Raw genomic sequence first — 22697 nt, 5'->3', positions numbered from 1 at the left:
TAACGTAACGTTGGCCGCTCTCTATCAGGTGTCTCGTCCAATGAGGCACGTTTGGGGACGAGCCAGTGGCCAGATTTGCATTTAAATTGCTTCATAATGATTGTGTTTCAAGACTTCCAGGTTTGGGCACGCATCAGAGCCAGTTCCCCTGCGAAACGACGGCGTTCAAACTAATGTTCACGAGGATACAACTCATATTTTTAAACCTCTGTCCCAGCCGTTGGTGCCTAAAGGGCATGTTTTGATTGCATTTTGGTGTTAAAATGGAAAATAAGACAACATTAGAATATGATTTAAGATCATCTATTGCAGTAAAACACCCCAAGGAAACCATTCACACAACTAACAGTTTTTACAATTTATTTGAAATTTATTTAGTGCAAATTTCTGAACAAATGCATTTACACTGGAGTCACGGCTAAAGATACCTTGTCTGTCACAACCCAAATTCACAGTTAACAAAACTACAGACAACATGCTGGTTATGAAATGTGCTAGAAAAGGTGGCACAGGAGTTGTTTCTCCCAGTGAGCTCCATGTAATTCAGTCGGGTTTGGCTTTGCGGTCACCAACTGAGGGCAGATGCGGCAAGCTTGAATCTTCAAACCCAGTGATACATGTTGAAATAAACAGAAATAACATGTTGATGAATGCTGAACAACATTCTCATCTCTTCTATTATAACAGATTCAGAAGCTATGCTAGATGATTTTGTGAACTTGAAGTCTTGCACAAATCAAACATAATAAGAGCATCTTTTTCAAAGAAAAAAAAGTCTTGATTTTAAACAAAATAGACTATTTATTTTTTAGACTATCATTATTTTAGTGTGCCCACTTTTGATTTGGCTACATTCAGATTTATAATGCACATTTTCTCCAACTAGAAATGAGTCACAGAAATGAGAAACGAGTCGCATTATGGCAGTAAAATCGGTTGCAAATTTTGAAAAACTAACATTCAAAAGTTTGGGGTCAGTAAACACATTTAAGATTTTTTATTTCAAATAAATGTCTTATATCCTGTAAAAATGTATCAAGTTTCCAGAAAAATAATAAATAGCATAGCTGTTTTCAACATTAATAGGAAATGTTTCTTGTTTCTGCACCAAATTGGCATATTAGAATGATTTCTAAAGGATCATGTGACTAAAAACTGGAGTAATGACTGCTGAAAATTTTGTATTAACATAACAGTAAGAAATTACTGTTTAAAATATATTAAAACAGAAAACTGTTTTAAAATTGTATAATATTTCACAAGATTACTGTTTTACTGTAATTACAGTTAAATGAAGCCATGGTGAGCATAACAGACGTCTTTAAAGACATTAAAAACTCTTACTGATCCCAAACTTTGAATGGTAGTGTATTCCCATACAGTACAGGTGCTGGTCATATAATTAGAATATCATCAAAAAGTTGATTTATTTCACTAATTCCATTCAAAAAGTGAAACTTGTATATTATATTCATTCATTACACACAGACTGATATATTTCAAATGTTTATTTCTTTTAATTTTGATGATTAGAGCTTACAGCTCATGAAAGTCAAAAATCAGTATCTCAAAATATTAGAATATTACTTAAGACCAATACAAAGAAAGGATTTTTAGAAATCTTGGCCAACTGAAAAGTATGAAAATGAAAAGTATGAGCATGTACAGCACTCAATACTTAGTTGGGGCTCCTTTTGCCTGAATTACTGCAGCAATGCGGCGTGGCATGGAGTCGATCAGTCTGTGGCACTGCTCAGGTGTTATGAGAGCCCAGGTTGCTCTGATAGTGGCCTTCAGCTCATCTGCATTGTTGGGTCTGGTGTCTCTCATCTTACTCTTGACAATACCCCATAGATTCTCTATGGGGTTCAGGTCAGGTGAGTTTGCTGGCCAATCAAGCACAGTAACACTATGGTCATTGAACCAGCTTTTGGTACCTTTGGCAGTGTGGGCAGGTGCCAAGTCCTGCTGGAAAATGAAATCAGCATCTCCATAAAGCTTGTCAACAGAAGGAAGCATGAAGTGCTCTAAAATTTCCTGGTAGATGGCTGCGTTGACTGTGGACTTCAGAAAACACAGTGGACCAACACCAGCAGATGACATGGCAGCCCAAATCATCACAGACTGTGGAAACTTCACACTGGACTTCAAGCAACATGGATTTCTGTGCCTCTCCACTCTTCCTCCAGGCTCTAGGACCTTGATTTCCAAATGAAATGTAAAATTTACTTTCATCTGAAAAGAGGACTTTGGACCACTGAGCAACAGTCCAGTGATTTTTCTCCACAGCCCAGGTAAGATGCTTCTGACGTTGTCTCTGGTTCAGAAGTGGCTTGGTAGCCCTTTTCCTGAAGACGTCTGAGCGTGGTGACTCTTGATGCACTGACTCCAGCTTCAGTTCACTCCTTGTGAAGCTCTCACAAGTGTTTGAATCGGCTTTGCTTGACAGTATTCTCAAGCTTGCGGTCATCCCTGTTGCTTGTGCACCTTTTCCTACCCAAATTCTTCCTTCCAGTCAACTTTGCATTTAATATGCTTTGATACAGCACTCTGTAAACAGCCACACCTTTCAGTAATGACCTTCTGTGACTTACCCTCTTTGTGGAGGGTGTCAATAACCCCTTTCACACATACAGACTTTTCCGGAAAATTACCGGTAAATTGCCGTAAAGAGATCATGTGTGAACAGGACCTTTTCAAAAATACCAGTAAATTCGTTCCGGCAATTTACCGGTATGAGAAGTTGTAACATTACCAGTTAATTGCCGGAATTCTGCTGTGTGTGAACGCAGAAGGAAAATTACCGGTATGAGCACGTACGAGTTCAGAACGCGGTGACGTAAGAATTCAAAATTCAACGGCTCTGGGCCAATCATAACATTCTGATGCAGATGACGCATTTACTCTGCGCTGTGTTTGAAGTCGTGCGATATCTTTGGGCCAAAAGAAGCAGCATGAACGTGAACATTTGGCACACAAATGAAAACATCAACAAAAACACTGATCGCGTTTACCCCTCCATGTTTACAAACACAACACCGTGAGGCGCAGCCGTTTAGAGGTCATTTCCGTTTTATGATGTCACAGAATTTACCGGTAATTTAAAACCGATGTGTGAATGGTGCTTTACCGGAAAAAAGACGGAATGCTGTTGCCTGTGTGAACAGCGCAGTTTTGAATTTACCGGTAAAGTCGTTCTGGTAATTTTACGGCAATTTACTGGTATTACTATGTGAAAGGGGCTAATGTTTGTCTTCGGGATCATTGCCAAGTCAGCAGTCTTCCCCATTATTGTGGTTTCAAAGAACAAGAGATACCCAGAATTTATACTGTAGGGATGGTCATTTATTCAAACTCAAATGTAAATATTATAATATTTTGAGATACTGATTTTTGACTTTCATGAGCTGTAAGCTCTACGTTTGAAATATATCAGTCTGTGTGTAATGAATGAATATAATATACAAGTTTCACTTTTTGAATGGAATTAGTGAAATAAAATCAACTTTTTGATGATATTCTATTTATATGACCAGCACCTGTACTTTTTATTTCAGGGGAAAAAAAGAACAGATATAAATCACAAGAACTAAAAACATATCAAAATATCACCAAGAATAAGAGTGGCAAACTGTAGAAAATGGCTGACCCAATGATATTCAAACACCAAGGGACAATTTGAAATGGCAACAAGCGCTGACTCGTGAAAAAAGACCTCTGCCACATTTGTGAAGGGGAAAATGTAAGATTTGACGCCACGTGTCGCTGTTTGGTGTTGAGAGGCAATAATTTCCCTCAGTTACTCAGCACTTTAATTCACAGACAGATTGTCTGGTCTCCCCAGAGCACTGACACTTAGACACAGGCAGCGAGGCTGGACAGTAAAAGCCTCTGCAGACTCGGTCTAAGAGCAGGTTCACCAGACACGAAACACATATCACTGTACTCAGCCTGTCATGGATGCGCTTCCACTGGGGACGCCGTACTGAAGAATGGGCTGCAGTGACAAAATTATATCTGACAGGCCTTCCACTCTCCATTTTGCCCTTCACTTTGAGTGCTGCCTCTAAAAATGAGCCAGCTATAGCAATAAAAATCAAATCCATTAGAATTAAAATATTTATTTAAAAAGCCCTTCTGTTTGGTATCTCAGAGAGGCGACTTTCATTAAATACATTATAGTATAAAAGCACAATATGTGCTGATAATCACTTATAAAATATCATTATGTACATTTATATATATGAAATTGTCTGACAATGGACGGACAGTTTGTCTTAATATCCTTTGCTCCTTCATATCGACTGGAGAAGTTGTGTCCACCACAGTGGTGCCTTTGTTTTACCCCTCATGTTGGAAGTGGATTGTCGTTTTTGTGCTTCTCATTTGGTGCCATCAGGTCCAGATCTCAGTGGGCACCATGGCTTCTTTGGTACCTACTGAGGGCATGAGGTTCTCCTCACAGAGGAACTCCAGTGGGAACTGGACCAGGAAGCCTCTAATCTTCATCAGCAGCTCCTGAGCTTTAACAGGGTCCTCTTTATCAAGACCTTGTTTGAACTGGAAGTTCATGAGCTCCTGGTTGTTCCTTACCAGACTTGAGGGCAGACAGCGGAAAACCTGCAATGCCACCACATCAACAGTTCTCAGTTGTTGTTTTTTTTGCTGCTTACATTGTATTTGGAAATTCAGAACAGATGAGAAATTCATTTTATTATGATCATGACAATTTTTTTGGCAACTATAGGAACTAAAATTGAAGTATTAAAATAACTAAAACTAAACCTGAAAAAAAAAAAAATACATGGCTAAAGCACAAAACAAAATTACTAAAACGTAAATATAAATATAAATAACTAAAACATAAAAATTAGGTATTAAAGCTCATTCAAAATACTATTAAAAATTATAATAATATATAAATAATACTAAAATAATATTAAAGTGCACACAAACTAAAAAACAAATGGTTGTATCTAAAGATTTTATTTACTTTTATTTATAAAAGTAAAAGTGCAGAAAGTATTTGTTGTTGGGCTTTTATTCATCTTCATAACCATAAACCAATTTTGCAGTGTTCTATTACTATGCAAAACCTAGGTTCCATATGGTAATGGCATATTAGAAATATGCAGGTGTAATTATCACCATTAATAAATATATATAATAAAATGTTTTAAAAAAAAGTCTGATGATAGAAGGTTATGAAGATTACCATGATAAAGGGAGTTGTTTTTACTCAAACCTTACATAAAAAAACCTTTGTATTTTTTAATGACAAAATCATTTTCAAAATAATTAATTCAAAATAAACTTTTTTATTTTATGGAATGGAATGGAATAGAATAGAGGCCTAATTGTGTGTGTATACGTGTGAAACATTTGGTTGCGTTGCTGATGTGTGAGAGGTATTTACTGAAATTGCCACACTACAATGGCGGCTCAGAATAAGATTCTCTCATTCCATTAAGCCTCATTATTACTGGCCTGCAATGAGACTGCCAAACAGCCAACTGAGTCTGAGAGCCTCAGCGGTGATTGAGAGCAATACCTATCTGACAAATGACCGAGCAACACCTCTAAATCATCATTCAAATGCTCCACGTAATAGGAAGATAGAAAGTAGCCATTCCATTACATGCCCAGGAGCGAGTGGAGAAAGACACAAGGAATCGCACGCACCTTCTCGTAGATGGTGGCGTTCCGACCCGAAATGCTCATCCAGACGTCTTTGTAGAATCCGTTGCTGATGGGGTCACTGACATCAATGGTTGGATCATCAAAGGCACCAAGAATGGTTCTGGTTTATGACAAAACAAAGAGTTTCAGCTGTGACTCAGTTGTTTTGCTAACACTAGGATGGTTGGCTTCCCCCAGATCTTACTTGAAGCACTCCAGTCTGAGCTGCAGAGCAAACTTGCCAGCCTGGTACACTTGACCATCCATCACTGATGGCGTCGTTTCTGAATCTTCAAAAATCACTGCTACCTCGCTGTCCCTTTTCCCCAACATGCTGCGGTCATTGATGTTGGCAGAGCCTGTAAAATAAATAAATTAAAAATAAACAATATTTGGATTTTGTTTATGGTGATTTAACACTAAATCAATTAAAAAAAAAAAATAAAAATAAATAAATAAATATATATTTATATTTATATTTATATATATATATATATATATATATATATATATTCAATCAAACCTATACAAATGTAATTGAACATTTTATTAAGAAAAATAAATAAAAAATCCTGGTAAAAATTTTAAATGAATATATAAAAATGCCTAGTAGCTTTAAAAGCAAAACAAGTCTGACTTGTCTCATAAATTGCAATAACTATAAAATACAAAAAAAAACAAATACAGTGTGCTAAAAGGAAACACACACTGGACATGACTCGCTTAATCTAAAATATCAAGACGAATAATAAATCACAGACAACAAAAGATTTTTTTAATACTCTGCGATTCAATTTTATTCATTGTTTTATAAGTGATTGGATCTCGAGGCATTTAATTCAATAGCACACGAATCCTTCCACCTACAGAATCAGAGATAACTCAATTCCAGTGTGCGGCTAAATGTTCCCATCTGCCGCCTCCTGATCTATGGCTTTCTTCATTTGATTTCTTGTATCTTTGACAGAAATCTAAAGCTTTATCTGAAATGACACTCGCTTATCTTTTATGAGTTTCCTCCGCTCCTTGTACAAAGTATTATTTGAACTTTTTTTTTTGTTTTTACAGATGTGACAAGTCTTTCAGAAAACAGAGACATGAAGATAGTTTTTAGTTTTAGCAGCAGAGCAAATGTCAATACTGCACATCTGGCAGTGCAGTCATGTGTAAACTACACAGACCACAATATTTTCCTCATTAAAACTGGATGCAAAATCTGTTGACGTCAATCTAAATATACTATTTTAGGGAAATGAGTGGGCAAACGTGAAAACCAGCTATTTATTTGCCAGGTCAATGATTATGTGTGGCCTCACCGTCTGTCCTTCAAAATTACCACAGTCCTCCACAAGGGGGCAGTATAAAGCTCTAGCCATAAAGAAATTATGCACAGCGAGCTGCTTAACAATTACAGAGAAAAGCAGGCATGGGGATGTAACATTGTTAACTCACCAATAATGACAGTGTTGTCATCAGCAATGAGCAGTTTGCTATGAACATAGATGAGCTCAGTCACCAGTCTGCCTTCCAGTTCCGCATGAGTCCTCAGACCACAAATAGAGATGTAGTTCATCCATTGGTCATCCACTGTGGGGGTATAAAGAGAGAGAATTGGGTGAAAAACAGAATGAACACCAATCCAATGAAAACAAAGGTGTCTCTTGCCATTTAGACTTTAGATTTTAGAAAGACAGAATGTTACCTGAGGGTTTGACAAATGTTTTCCAAATCGAATCCGTTTGACACGCTATTTAACCTTGAGATTTTAAGTTAATATTTCAAATTATAATATAATATTTTAAGTTATTAACTCATTTAATCCCACCGGTCACAATAGTGATATATTGTATATATAATTTCATTTTTTTATGCAAGTAAAAATTGTTTTGATTTTAAAATGTTAAATTTCAATTTTCATTTTTAAGATTTAATTATCTTTTCAGTAACTCACAAACCTTCAGATTTGTGTTTACTATCATCATCTCCAATAAAAAAAAAGCTTTAAAACTTCCCATATTATATACAATTTTAAATAATTGTATTTTCTTTCTCTCTGTATTCATCCTCTTGTTCTATAATGTTGCATTTTTGTTTAAGCTTTGCAAATAAATAAACTAAAAAGGAAAGAAAGAAATAAAAAATAAAATGAAGGCCAACACTAAACACTGGGTGTTCCTTCCATCATAAATCCTTCATAAGCAAGTGTAAATCTACGAGTTTAGCGCAACAGTTTCATAAATTCCACCTCAACTCATTATTGGCGCAAGCAGACAATCAATTACTGGTGTCATCCACTGTATGCAACCATTTAGCACATTTTGAAAATTGTGTTCACTTGTCTTATACAGTATGTTGCAATGTTGTGGTAAACCACAGAAGAGAACTCATTACCACCACAGAGTCAGGTTCACATTAAATTATGTCACAATCACGTCAGCTTACCATTCCTTCCCCAACATCTGACACGTACAGAGAGAGAAAGAGAAAGAAGAGGGATGGAAACACTCAGACTTACTTTCTTTCTTCAGCTGAGCGATTATGGAGTGCTCTCCTCTGTTCATGGTCCTACAAAAGCAGACATTCAGGCCATGATTACATGTTTTTTTTTTCAAATGCAATCGTACCGTTATGACAGCTCATTGTGTTCTCTCAATAACTTGACATTATCATTCTCTAACAAAAAGCAAGCTCATACACTAAACCTGTCTTGCCATGTAAAATGTAACACGGAGCTGCAGAAAAGGAAATTTACTGGCATAAAACCCCCTAATAAATTAATAAATAAACCTTGCAGCAGTTTTCCATTTTTACTGTGACACTGAAGCACTGCTTATTTCCATTTATTTTCCAGACGAGTGAAACAAGCTTTTAACACTTGGCTGTGCCTCTTACGTGTGTAATGGAATGAATTGGTAAGCTGGCACTGGAAAACAAAAGGTGCACTGTCTAACACGGGTCATTATCCTCACATCAGCGACATTTACAATTTTCTTTGACAAATTCCTGCTTTCATCCAAATGATATGCAGAGAGCGTGATCGGAAGGTTATCGTGGAGATGATGATGATCATGCCTGACTGCAGGATGAAAGCAGGCTCGTCTGGTAGATCAGGGCTGCTCGCGCTGCCTCTCTGATAGAGTTGAAAGAAGCTGTTTAGCGTGTTGTCAGACTCATTAAAACTTAATCAGGGGAGGAGAGGAGAGAATGTGCCTGAGTTCACTAAAGAGGAAGCACTAACTGCGTCACTGGGAACCCAACTACTGCTGTGAACTCATGAATGACACTGCAGAAACAGAAACAGACGGTCAAGTCGAGCTCTGTGTACATGACACGCTTGGTTTTCCACTTGAAAACAACACCGACCACATTTACTTAATAAATAATAAATGTTAATAAATGTCCCTGGAATGTGAATGATTTCTCAGTAAATGGTACTGAGAAAGAAAACAAGCCAATGTAATGTAAGAGCATTGTCGGTCACTGAAACTATATTATTTTCTGCAAATGAAAAAATAATTTTAGGCAAAATAATTATAGTATAACATATTCCACATCTACATGGCCCAAACAGATTATCATGAAAGCAATCAAGTTCTCCCATAGAGTACATTACTTTTTTTTCCTTTCTTTTTGTCTTCAACTATAAAAAAAAAAAAAAACAATACAATTTAAGTTTTTCTTAATGTTCAAAAAGTTTTTTGACATTTCTTATGCTCATCAAGGCTGCATTTATTTGATTAAGAATACAGTGCAAAAAAAAAAAAAAAAAAGGAGTAATATTGTGAAATATTACATTTCAAATAACTGTTTTCAATTTTAATATATTTAAAAAAGTAATTAATTCCTCTGTTGGCAAAGCTGAATTTTCAGCATCATTACTGCAGTCTTCAGTGTCACGTGACCCGTTCGAAATCATTCTAATATGCTGATTTGCTGCCCAAGTAACATTACGTATTATCAGTGTTAGATCTGCGATATATTTTTTCAATATAAGATTCTTTGATGAATAGAAATTTCAAAAGTATAGCATTTATTTGAAACTGAATTTTTTTGTGTCATTATAGTCTTACTGTTACTGTTGATGTCACTGACTAAATTGCACTGAAAATAATCGCAGTCTTTTCAAACTTTTGCAGAAAAACAAACACCACTTGACATCTACCTTCAAAAGTGGTTTTAAATATAAATATTTAAATACGACACCATTTACTGAGATCAGACAGATCAGATGGATAGACAAGATAAGATTTCATGTGTTTTTTTTTTTTGGTGTTTTTTTTTTTGCCCTTTCCAGATTTTTAACGTTCTAAGTGCTCAAATTTTGATACTGCCCTCAGAAAAATAATCATTAATAGTAAAACATCTATTGCTAAAGTCTCATGCACCTTTGCACCATTACCATCAAAACCAATGAACAATTAGATCTGGCCAGATTTTTTTGAACAGTCAATCTGATTTTATAATAATAAATAATCCCCTGCAGTGAAAAGAAATGAATCTATGTATGAAATGAGCTATTTAATTAAACATGCCTCACCCTGCCTAAAATTAACTATTGTTTTATTTTTTTATACTGCAAAATAATAATTCAAAAAAGATTCATGTGGGATCACAATACCATTCAATTTTTTGGAGCCCCAAACTCTGTATGAGACTCAGGTGGTGCGATTTTTACTGTCTGACCTGAGCTGCCCTTTTTTTTGCTCAAAGACACGTGCACAGCAGCGGATTCATTCCTACCTGTAGTTGAAATGCATAACAGCCTGGAGTGCATTTCCTCCTCCTGTGGAAATGTCTCCCTCGAATCCAGGCAGCAGGGGAGTCACCACATACACACGGAACGACTTCTTCTCCCTGCGACACATTACAGCAAACATCAATCCAATAAATCCATGTAAATACACACATGCTTATTCTTAAATCAAATATCCTCACTTCCATTGCTATTAAATGGCAAAACATCCTTTCCAACCCATTTCTCTTTAGCGGCATTTCCTTTTGTTCATTCTGTGTGCTGCCTCCATGATTATAAAGTCATTACGAATGGCTCTTCTCCCAGAGAGCTCTTTAAGCACATGCCAGCATTGTTACAGCACAAACAACAGTGCAGTATTTCAGTATTGGGGGCAATGCTTGGAATGACTAAATGAAGAGTGGCGTGTCCACAGCCCATGTCTGGCTCACATCAGTGCCGTGGCAGGTGCTGGCTTCTCATTAGCTGTCAGTGTGCGTTAAAGACAGGCCTGTCTCTGCAGCTGAGACTATGAGTATGACAGCAGTGGAGAGAGACTTGTGTCTCCTGTAAATCACATACTTCACAAGGAACTGCAGTTGCCAGGACTGCATTAGTATGGGAGAAGGTGGTAATTTACTGTTGATTTTATTGAAGAAGTGAAGCTCTACTAATATGTTTGGGTGATAAGGATATATGCAGAAAGGATGGGTTTGTTTGCATGTGTTGAAATGCATGCACAAAGGTGTCATATTTTTGAGGGAGTAACAAAAATTTTTGAATAACCCAACATGATAATACAGTTATACTGTACAAATTGTGTTAAACATGTTTCGGGGCAAAATTCCTAGCAATTCCAGTTTGAAATGAAATTAAATGATATGAAATGAACTGAACTCTGGTCCAATTAACAGCAATGATCAACAATCAGTGTTAATGCATTAGGATTCTCACACTTACTTGTGAGCTCTGATGATTCGCTCAATAATGGCGTCACCAATCTTGTTGTAAACATGTTTGTTATCGGCACAGCTGATGAAGAACTGGTTCTGAAATGATGCAATGAAACAAGAACAATCAGTTTAATTCATCAGGCATGTTACAGAGGTGAACACATTTTACTTCTGAGAGGCTACAGTGCATTTCCACAGAAAAAAAATATGATTATTTAAGTTTTCGTATCATCTCTTACTATAAAGTCCTCTTAAAATACATTTCCAATTGTATAGATTTTATTTGTTTGTTTTTACTTGGCGAATATCCAAGTCATGGTTCTTCTAGAATTTCCACTGAATCATTCTTGGCATCTCCCCTGATATGCTCTGACAACCACTGCTGCATGTCATTTACCAATAATATGAAGCAACTGAAATGTCAACGGTGTTTTATAACTTATTACACATTTTGCATCTAAACTACTAAATAGCTGTCAGCACATTTGAATCACATCACTGAACGCTGACAGACAGACAAAGTAAAAATGGGGGATTGTGTACCTCGATGTAGATGAAGTGCTTGCTCTTGGCAATGACCTGAATATAGGCATTATGAATTGACTCCTCATGGTGCTTGATTCCCGCCGACCAGTCTGCAGCTGACCGCAGAACCTGAGAGACCATTTACATTTATAGCCATTTTTATGGGCATTTATGGCAAAGTTACTTAGTGTGCATGCAAGGTATCCATTTTTATCAGCAGGTCTATGATGTTCCTAGTTTCACGCTCTAAGAGCTACAGCTACCATACAGCCATTAATGCGTTCTCACCTGGACTTTGGTCTGGACACAGTTTGGCACTTGGTACTTTATATCATTGGCAGTGCTGTGAGATTTGGGGAGGAGAAATGGGTAGGAGAGTGATCTGTACTTTGGCTTCATTATCTAAAGGAGAAAAAAAATCTGTTAATAATGCTTCCTAAAAATGTCACAGCTAAAGGTAAAGTTCAGGAAACACACAGAAGAAAATTCAAAAGCTTGTCAAACATAAATTTAAAGTATTCTCACCTTGGTGAAGTTCCAGCGCTGTATAAAATGCCTGGCCACATCTCTGGCTGCTTTCCCATGCACCACTGAAGAGATGTCATGCCAGGGCATTCTGGGGGTTGTGTACCTGTCAATAAAATCTATAGTCGAGCACATTGTTAAAAAGGAGGATCGTAAACATCTGAAATGCATTGAAAAGACTGCATTTAATAACACAATTAACCTTGGACTACCTGGATTAATGATCATTGAAATTAAGAAAACAAAAAGCGGCCAGGCAATAAAGCGTGTGGCTCACCGTCAAAAGGCTTGTCCAGCTGAACCCAGTCTTTGTAGACAAAGTTGCAGTAGTCTTTGCCGTGCCAAAAGCGCGTGTTTCCCATCAGCTCTCCCACTCCTGTCTGAAGACTGTGCACTGAGCCACTCTCTGAACAACACACAAGACAAACAAAACAGCTATACAAGTCAAAGGAGCTTTTGAAATAAAATGACTTGCGAGTTACTTTCAAATCTACTTATTCTTTTTTCATGAATAGTGTAACCACAGGCATACTATAGACAAATACACACCATATGCAAAAGAATAAAAGATATACAGAATACAATATATATATATATATATATATATGATTCAAAATGCATGATGAATGATTAAATTGTATTTTTATGAAATTATTTATGTATATTAAAATTATATTACAATATTTAAAAAAATAAAATAGTGAAAATCATTTAAATATAGTTTTACTTAAATATAAATTACTTAAAATGTTTTAATCGAATATAATTCCTATACTCCTATAACTCATTATATATTAGGAGCTATCATTTACCTAAAACAATGCAGAATTCTGAATATTTCAGTAAATGTATTTAGATTTAAAAATTATGCTGCTTATAATTTTAGTGCGGTCTCTTCTGAAACCCCACCGTGTACGCTGAAACGTACATGTTGCAAATGAAAAGAGTTTTAGTAACAGTTCAGCAATAGTTAAATAGCTGACATCAGTCCAAACAAACATCAGATTACTGACATTGATAGCCACTGCACGTGTAGTAATATTTTACATTTATCCACAACGTCACACCATAATTTAGAACTGAAAAATTTGTGGGAAACAAAGGACTGGTTATCTTAATAGCAAATTAATATGATTTTAGTGTAAGAATCAGCGACAAATGAAATCTACCCTGAGGTCAAAGTAATTTCATTAAAGCATATCTCTGCTGTCTAGTCTTTAAGCCAGTCTCAAATACACTTAATCCTCTCTCAGACAGACTGCAAACCAATCTATGTGTGTGTCTTCTATGGCAGGGAGAACAAACAGAAAGAGCTAAAGCAAAAAAAAAAAAGGATAGGGCAATCGCTCGAGCCTGGGCAGGGTGTCTAAAGCTACACCTACCATCAGCCAGAGAGGATAAGCATCACTGCACATCCAACAGAGAAGAAAAATACAGACAAGATCCACAGACTGACTGACATTGACAAGTAACAGAATTTTTGACCTTTTTCCCCATTTACTGATTCAGATAATCTAGAGCTATAACAGAATTTCAGTATTTCGTGAAAATTGGATTAAGAAAATTGCAAGCTGGATGAAGTGAAAAAATATCATTAAAATTATATATATAGATATATATATACACACACACATATATACACACAGTACTGTGCAAAAGTCCATTTTCACCCCCCCCAAAAATAAAAGTTTTAGTTTTAAGCCAGTTATTTCTATCTTTTGCTATAGTTCGTCAGTAGGAAATAACAGTTTACATTTACAAATATTCCATTTGCTACCTATTGTAATAATCCAGTGATATGCACATATATTTATATGCACAAGGACAGAGCTGGGTCTGGATCTGGATTACAAAATCATATTTTTAAAAATGAAGTACCTGTAATTAGATTAAATTACATTTTAAAATACTCGTTATCAGACTGCAATTACTTTTTTATTGATTGCTTGATTACATATATTCAACCAATAGCAATTAATTATTTAACCTTTAAAATTTTTCCTTTCTAAAATGCCTACATGACATGCAGGTAAACTCATTTTTTAGTTAGGGTTTCATTTTGATTGATGATATTTTAAATTTTACATTTTTATGACTAAATTATAAAAATGAATGACTAAATGAATAAATTAATAAATTATTAGTTTTTCCATTAAACTCACAAACCCCAGTTTGGGAAACCCTAACATAATGTAATGCTTAATTCACTTATGTTGTTAATAACAACTAATGGAATACATTTTCTTTGCATTTTAATATAAAAATTGTACAATATTATCCTATTTAAATCAATGTGATAGAAGTTAATTGATAAATAAAATCTATTTTGAAAGCATCCACACTTTACAGCATTTTTACACAAGTGCCTAAAACTTTTCACAGTACTGTAGCTTTACAGAAGAATTCATGTGATTGACAAGTGAAACAAGCAGGTTGCCAAAAAATTGCAATGTGGATCTGAACACCTATAAACAAAAAAGTGACAGTCCAGTCCAATCCCATGTATTATAATTACTGTAACTGGAAAAAAAATGTGACCAGTACTTGGAAAGTTAGTCGACACGAGGGAGTGTAAACAATGACACTATTCATTTTTCAGTCAACTATCCCTTTAAGAATTCTTTTTTTTTTAGTTGTTAAGGTCATAGAGGAATTAGTCATCAGCAGACTCAGAGAACATCACAGAAATGATCCAAACACAAACTGTATTGTGGAATCATTTAGAGTTTGGTCATGAAAGAGACTCTTACTGTTTGTGCTGTCGATGCTACTGATGCTGTCAGCGTGGTGAAGGCCTCGTTGGATGTGATGGTACAGACTGAAACGTGTTTTGCGAGTGCGGCCAATGCCTTTTAGTTTGGGCAGGTCCACTGAGTCACCAGCCATCGACCGGCTGCTGTTTCCACTGGTGGACACTTTTTTCCTGGGTGTGGATGAATCCAGTCCCTGAGTCCCAAAACAGACATAATTCCACTTCATTATAACCGGCAGAAACATGAAATCACAGTCTATAACTGCAAACTTCAAAGCCAAAATGAGCATTATCCATGGGTGTGGCACAATTAATGTAGCATTGACATGATGATGTCTCGAACCTGCTCCATGGCTTGAGCGACAGAGCGTGTTACACTTCCCACGTCGGTTAGTCGGTGCTCACGGTCATCCCAGCGGCCATACGCAAGGTCAATTCCCCCAACGAAAGCAACCGATTGGTCGATGACTACAATCTTCTCGTGATGTGCCCATAAGTAGACAGAGGAGGACACGTGATCAGGGTGCCTCATCACCTGTAAAGAGAAAAGAACAGTTACAATCGCATAAGTCGTCACATAAGATGCAAAAGCATATCAAATCACAAATAGCTTACTTTAATATTTGGGTGAAGATGCACTAGTGTTCTTTTGCTGTATTCACTGTTGATGCCAAGTGCCAACTCCACTTCCTTATACAGCATAACAAAGATCCTCACTCCTTGTTGCTAAATAAGTAAATAAAATCATTAAATAAGTTAATATTTAAGTGAAAAACAAGCAAATGAATAAATTAAAAAGTAAACATACATAGTAAATGCATACTGTAAGTAAATCAATAAATAAAATAAAGTTAAACAGATGGAAAATAAATTAAATAAGTAAATTAAATAACCTTACTTTGAACCTGAATATGTTACTGTATATCCCACTTAATATTCATGTTAAATTATAAGCATGGCACCAGGGACAAATGCACTTGAATAACATTCAGAGGACTTACAGCCTTGCGCTTCAAAATGCAGTCGAGCCTCCAGCGATCGCCTTCCACTACAGGCCTCTTCAGAAAGATCTCAGGGCTCAGCCTGCACATTACAAATACAATCATATAGCACATACAGCATACCACAAGCACACTGATTAAATTAAAATGGACATAAATTAATTTCTTAATATATGTTCCTGGGTCTTACTGTGAACATTATTATAAATTGAACAGAAAAGACTAACCAGGACTTGTCACAACACTTATATATTGTTGCTCTTTTGCTGTTTTGATTGCTTCTACAGTGCATGCATAATTATTAGGAGACTGCAGTTAGGTTGCAGTTTTGGAAAATGGTGGCACAGGAGACTAAAGGGTTCCTGATGGTGTCACACCTAATTCTTCACCTTAATTCTTAATTCTTTTGCAGTTAATGTGTCTTTTCTTCTCCACCCGTTTTTTCTGACCGTGCCTGACCCAATGAGCATTTCGCTGTCCAATAGTCATGCATTAACTTTGCAAATTCTAATGTTGCATTAGTATTGCATCCTTCTCATGGGCATTTCATAATTTTTGACTTTCAGTCTGAGTTAAATCTCTTTTTTGGCTAATTTTTTCTGTAAAGGAAAAACTGCTTATTAATTATGCACACCTGAATATTAGAGGAGTTTTTCCCTTACAGCCTTCATGGACAATTATATATCGCTTATAAATGATTAAATACAAAATTAATAGTAGTTATTAAGATTGACGTGGTTTGGAATTGGTAAAATGTGCTTGAAAAAAACAAAAAAAGATCAGAATATTAACTTGCCTAATAATTATTGCCTTCATTTGTAAGTCGCTTTGAATAAAAGCATCTGCTAAATGATTAAATGTAAATGTAAATAAATTAATTAATAAAAGTGAAATAATATTTTAATCCAAATAGTGTATCTATATTATCTGCGGTTTAAGTTTCAACCAGTGGGCATGAAGTGTAGGAAAGGAATAGTCGTCCACAATTAATTGCAAACATGCATTCAGATCTGACACCATTTTCATACTAAATGGCATTAAAAAGGTTTTCTTGTGGGTTTACATCAAATGAATGTTTGATATTTCATATTCTACATGTGCAACTACATCAAAAATACATTAAAATATGCAGCGATTTCTCATTTAACCACCCACTCCCTCACACATGGAGGATCAGACCATTGAGTCAATTCGATGAGAGATATTTTTGAAATAAGGAGCGCTGAAACTCAACACCTGCGAAGTGAGAGATACTGGTCTTGCTGTGTAACATACACCTCCCACTCTGAGCCCCTGATACACGCATCCACACATTCTGCAGCAACTCCACTACAGTGCATTACCAAACAATGAGAAACTAACACAAAACAAAAGAACATTTCATATCAGATTAAAGAGTACATTTTTCATTTAAAGAAGACCATAAAATCAATTCAGCCTTGCTTTTAGTCGATGTTTGAGGCTCTTACTTATACTACCTGGAGACTTTGTTGTTCATCCTCATTTTGCACAAAAAACAAAAACTTATCCACTACACTATTCCGTTTTAAACTTGTACAAAGAACTAGTTCAAAGTACTTCAAAATAGTTACAATGGTTTTTTTCTCTGGCCATGTTGTCTCACTCAAATAAGCCAAGACTGCCACTGGTGCCACAAAAAAAAGAGAAAGGCATGTCATCTCTGCTTTCTTTTTCACAGCTGATACGCACACACAACTATACGTACACTATTTCTAGGTTGATTTCCTAGAAAAAATGTAAACACTGTGGAGCTATCAAAACATTGCTCTGTTTGTGAAAGCAATCTGTCCAGCCTGTGATAGCAACATTGGCTCAAGCAATAGTGTGAGCTGGGCTGAGACTGTCTGTCTGCCTGAACATGTTTTCTTGTTGGAGGGTAAACGGTGAGCACATACCACCAGTCTGTGATGAAGATCTCCTCTTTGGCCTCCTCCAGTGCATTTGCGACATCCTCCATGTAGGTTTTTCCATTAACATACCTGGACATTCATTTTTTTTAGTTGGCAGATATTACATGTTAGAAGATCTCTTAGATCTTAGATTAAATAAGAAGATCATCATTAAATATACCATTTAGAGGGTATGTTTTCCTCCTCTCTGGCGAATGATCCAAAGCGGTGGGCCCTTAAAAAGGCTTTGCCATGTTTCCGGGCAAAGCTTTCAATGGCCTGACCCCACCACCGTGCATGTCTGTAACTAGTGAATTTCAGCACTAGTTTCCTGCACAAGACATAAACACAAATTGTCTGCAAACTGAGAGAGACATATTGTATAAGTGACAATATGTTTGAGTTCACAGGAATTTACCCAAAATGAAAATCCAGGATGTAGCTGAGTTTGTTTCTTCATCAAAAGAGATATTGAGAAATTTAGCATTACATCTCTTGCTCACCAGTGGATCCTCCGCAGTGAATGGGTGCCGTCGGAATGCACTCTTAAAAGCTGATAAAATCATCTCTATAATCAACAAGTAATGTGACTCCACATGACTCCAGCCCATTAATTAAAGTCTTGTAAGGAACCAATCCATCATTACGTTGTTTTAACTTAAACTGTTGCTTCTGGCCAAAATACGAGTCTATAATCCATAATAAGTCTTCCTCTAGTGAAAAAGATCATCTCTGTTCGTTCACATCAAAATCCACCAACATATTTGTTTAAAGCTGCTTTGGACTGTTTTCACATGTAAATGCTGCTTGATCTGTACATATTTCTCTCCTGATTCAGACAAGATGACTTTTTCACTGTAGAAATCAATATTATGTATAGAGGATGTGTATTTTAGATGGACACTAAGGTCTAACAAACATGCAGCTTTTCACTTCACAAGATGTTAATTAATGGACTCGAGTCATGTGGATTACTTGTGGATTATTGTGATATTTTTATCAGCTGTTGGACTGGGACATTCTGACGGCACCCATTCGCTGCAGCGGATCTATTGGGGAGCAAGTTGTGTAATTTCTCCAAATCTGCTCCAAAGAAGAAACAAACTCATCTACATCTTGGATGACCTAAGGGTGAGTCAATTTTCAGCAATTTTTCATTTTTAGATGTGAAGTATTCGTTTATGTGAACACACCTGGACAAGTTCTCTATGCTCACTCCATGCTTGGTATCTGTGTATTTGGAGTCCATTTTGATACTGAACTCATTGTCCACCAGCAGGACAAATGAAATGGCACCTGTGTCCGGCTTCATGTACAGCAGAAAAGAGTCCTTCACAACAAGCCACCTAAACAAAGCACAAAAGACTTCATCATTAGACTCCATCACAACCATGAGGTCAATGTGTGCATTTCTAAAGCATTATTATACAGACAGCAGTGAAATGCAGTGATACAGTGTCGGTTTAATCAGAGAATGAAAGTAGCACATTATCAGAGGAGCAGAGATAAACAGCTCGCTAGACTCAAAGAGAATGTACGGTGTGTGTGCACGGTTGTCAGCTCTATCTGAACTGTGCATTTTTACAGATAACACTGCTTTAAATAGTCTCACAAATGTTAAAGCTCAAAGTGAAGGGCACAGCCTCACTGCATGAATGCATTTAAGGGGTTTACTTGAGGAATTGAGCAATAGATTTTGTGTTTTATGAATAATTACCTCTTGGACCAGCGGTAGCAGACTTCATTGTGGCCACAGCAGTTCATGCCTGGGATACGGTGACCTCCTGACCTTTTATAAACAATGCCTTCTCTGAAAGATACAGGTTTGTATGAGCAAAAGTGAATCTCATGAAGCCCATTAATAACATGTCTCTGTAATATGTCATAATGTTCCTCATTTGTAAGTCACTTTGGATAAAAGCATCTGCTACATGACTCAATGTAAATGTAAATATGTCAGATAAGAAATGAGATAATAAATTATACAGTATGTTGCATAAAATTAAGCACATTTTAGAACCATGACATGTATTCCATCATAACATTTATAAAAAAACACATCACCTCCCAAATTTCCATGACCTTTAGGGTATTTATATGTCATATTGCCATAAAACTGAATTCAAACAAAATACAGTATAGTACAACATACTGCTATACATTTGATTTAAAACAACATTGCAATACTTTTTTGTAATATAATACAAAATTATAAAAAATAACATTATTATACGGTAATAATGAGAACGTATGCTTAAAAATGTGTTGCTTGGTTGACATTACTGTCACAATGCAAAAGTAAATAAATAAATAAACCCTGAATAAATAAAGTTGGCAATATAGTTCACTAAATAATACAAATAGAGTGTGTCCTTACAAGCCTTTGGGGCCCAAGTCCTGAATGAAGGACAACTGGCTCACATCAATAAACTCCATCTGCAAAAGAGAAACAATTCTGCTTAAAACCAGTGAGACAGAGACGTAGCTTCAATTAAAAGAAGTTACACTAAATCCTCAGCTATATTGACCCCTGCAGGGTATTAAAGAGGAAGAGAGAGAACGAAAAAAGGAATGTGAGGGAGAAAGAGAGAGAATTACAGATGTCCTTGATTAAAGCTGCTTGAATAGCGCTGAGAGTGAGTGTGAGAGAGAGAGAGAGAGAGAGAGAGATGCACATTAACACACTCAGGACACGTTGTCTCCATCTCTAATATTGATCCTCATGCTGCTGCTTCATTAAAGATAACTCAGCGTGAGCTCTATCAGGGCCTGAACTCCATAATCAAGAGTGAGCTTACGGTTGCGTAGTATTTTCGGTACATTGCCATCCTCAGCAGCTTGTTTAGGTAGTCTTCCAGTTGTTTCTGAAAAAGGAAAATACGTTTGTTAGTTGGATTTAAAAGTTTGATTCTGTGGCACCGGTTCTGTTCCATGATAGATAACAGTAAAACTCAGAAAGTAAAAATGCAAAATATTTTTTTGGTGATGACATTTAAACCTTTCCATAGACATCAGCATGATTTCAATGTCATTTTCTTAAAATTGTTTTAAATTGTTTAATTTGCTGGAAAGTTGCAGTTATCAACACAGCACAAAAAACAAAACAAAACAAAACAAAAAGTTATTTCTCAGCATTTTTGCGTTGTTTTCCAGTACAGATATCATAACATTCTTAAATCAATACACATTTACTAGACATGCAAAATGACACAAGTCTTGGTTTCTGAGAAATGCACCAAAATTAAGTGAGTTTTTGATTAAAAAAGAAAAAATAAAGTCTGTCAGTCATGTTTTCCTTTTGAATTTAGTTTATTTTCTTACCCCACTGACTTTTATGCTTAAAACAATAACTATTTGATATTAAGCATAAAATCACTTGAGACAAAAACTAAGACAAAAAATGAGGATTTTTATTTTGCAGTGAAGCCAGGATTTGTTTTTTTAGTTTAATGTAATGTTATTTCGCTATCTAGCTAACAATGTTAGTTATGTTGTAATGCAATGTTTTCATTATATTTATCATAATCATGAATATACCTCCTATAAAGAATCTAACTTTACTATAATTTTACTTATGCAAGTGAACTTTAAATATCTGATCAATATTACATAACATAGAAATATAGCATTACATAATGTTCCTTAAATGTCTTTAATGAAAGTTATTAAGAATATACAGTACTTTCTGAGACACTAAAATATTAATTAGGAAAGTGATGTTTGCCTATTAGGCCTAATTTTTTGACTGAAAGGAAGAGCTGTACGGTTTTCTTTAAATACCTATATAGAAAATTACCAGGAAATATACTTCTGAATGTCAGGCCATTGAAAAAGTGGTCAATCGATATTAAGCTCTATTCAACAGCTCGAATCTTCAGAATTTCATCAGCAGATTATGTGATGTTCTCATGTTCCCATGTGACTCACACTAATGACACGACAAGCAGTGTGCTGTTACTACACACACACTCAGAGACTACTGAATCATGTCAGTGACGTTGTGTGGGAGAGACCTGCCCACAGACTCACACGCCTGGCCTTGGGACGATCAAGATCACGTCATGCTCAACAGTGTATGTGATCACTTCCTGTCATGTGATCCAGGGCTAGTACTGCAGTAAGCATGTTGGGGTGACTCACTCTCCGACTAGACACTTGTTCCTCTCGTGCCAACTCATCTCCACCTCCCCGAGGCAGTGCGGGCATCTGCCTCACCTCGCTCCTCTTTATGCTCTTTCTTCTCTCTGTGTGGCTGAAAGAAAGACAAAGATATCACAGTCTGAGACAGAAAAAAGAAGAATGAAAAAAGCAAAGAGTTTGTGGAGAAAAAGAATAGCCATGAAATCTGAGAAGAGAACGAAAAAGAGTGGGGAAGAGACGAGAGAGAATGGGGAAAACAGAGAAAAAATTGATACTTAGAGGACAAAAACTGTGAAAAGGAGTGTAGAAGAAGGGAGAATTATTATAGCTTCTTTAAGAATGAGAAGAGTAGTAACTGATCCTCTACACCTGGTATTTAAATCCGTCTAGGGCCATTGAATCACAAGTGGTCAGTTGAGACAGATTACCGCTTACAGCAAGCAGTGACATGCATCTGCATCACATCTCCTGTGACCACTT

General features: G+C 36.2%; 1 protein-coding gene across 4 annotated transcripts in view; it reads right to left on the bottom strand.

Annotated features, from left to right (window-relative positions):
* Window positions 1–346: 346 nt before the first annotated feature.
* Window positions 347–22697, bottom strand: part of pld1a (phospholipase D1a) — a 38647-nt gene continuing 16296 nt past the window's right edge. For 2 of the 4 annotated variants that reach the window (XM_058752936.1, XM_058752944.1), the window contains exons 5-26: window positions 22218–22329; window positions 20876–20941; window positions 20455–20513; window positions 19795–19887; window positions 19271–19423; window positions 18259–18408; window positions 18084–18167; window positions 16168–16249; window positions 15782–15892; window positions 15510–15701; window positions 15165–15360; window positions 12692–12820; window positions 12415–12533; window positions 12178–12291; window positions 11908–12018; window positions 11372–11460; window positions 10420–10533; window positions 8195–8244; window positions 7132–7266; window positions 5885–6038; window positions 5683–5800; window positions 347–4620 (exon numbers count right to left, since the gene is read on the bottom strand). In XM_058752936.1, coding sequence (XP_058608919.1) covers window positions 4396–4620; window positions 5683–5800; window positions 5885–6038; window positions 7132–7266; window positions 8195–8244; window positions 10420–10533; window positions 11372–11460; window positions 11908–12018; window positions 12178–12291; window positions 12415–12533; window positions 12692–12820; window positions 15165–15360; window positions 15510–15701; window positions 15782–15892; window positions 16168–16249; window positions 18084–18167; window positions 18259–18408; window positions 19271–19423; window positions 19795–19887; window positions 20455–20513; window positions 20876–20941; window positions 22218–22329 — 2656 coding nt within the window. In that variant the 3' untranslated portion in view covers window positions 347–4395. Of the gene's footprint in view, window positions 4621–5682; window positions 5801–5884; window positions 6039–7131; window positions 7267–8194; window positions 8245–10419; window positions 10534–11371; window positions 11461–11907; window positions 12019–12177; window positions 12292–12414; window positions 12534–12691; window positions 12821–15164; window positions 15361–15509; window positions 15702–15781; window positions 15893–16167; window positions 16250–18083; window positions 18168–18258; window positions 18409–19270; window positions 19424–19794; window positions 19888–20454; window positions 20514–20875; window positions 20942–22106; window positions 22126–22217; window positions 22423–22697 lie in introns of those variants that run through there. The other 2 variants (XM_058752947.1, XM_058752956.1) reach the window with 2 other exon arrangements.

The sequence above is a fragment of the Onychostoma macrolepis genome, chromosome 02 (genome assembly GCF_012432095.1).
Source record: "Onychostoma macrolepis isolate SWU-2019 chromosome 02, ASM1243209v1, whole genome shotgun sequence".
Taxonomy (NCBI): domain Eukaryota; kingdom Metazoa; phylum Chordata; class Actinopteri; order Cypriniformes; family Cyprinidae; genus Onychostoma; species Onychostoma macrolepis.
The sequence above is the reverse complement of the archived record's forward strand: the minus strand, read 5'-3'. Positions and strand labels throughout refer to the sequence as shown.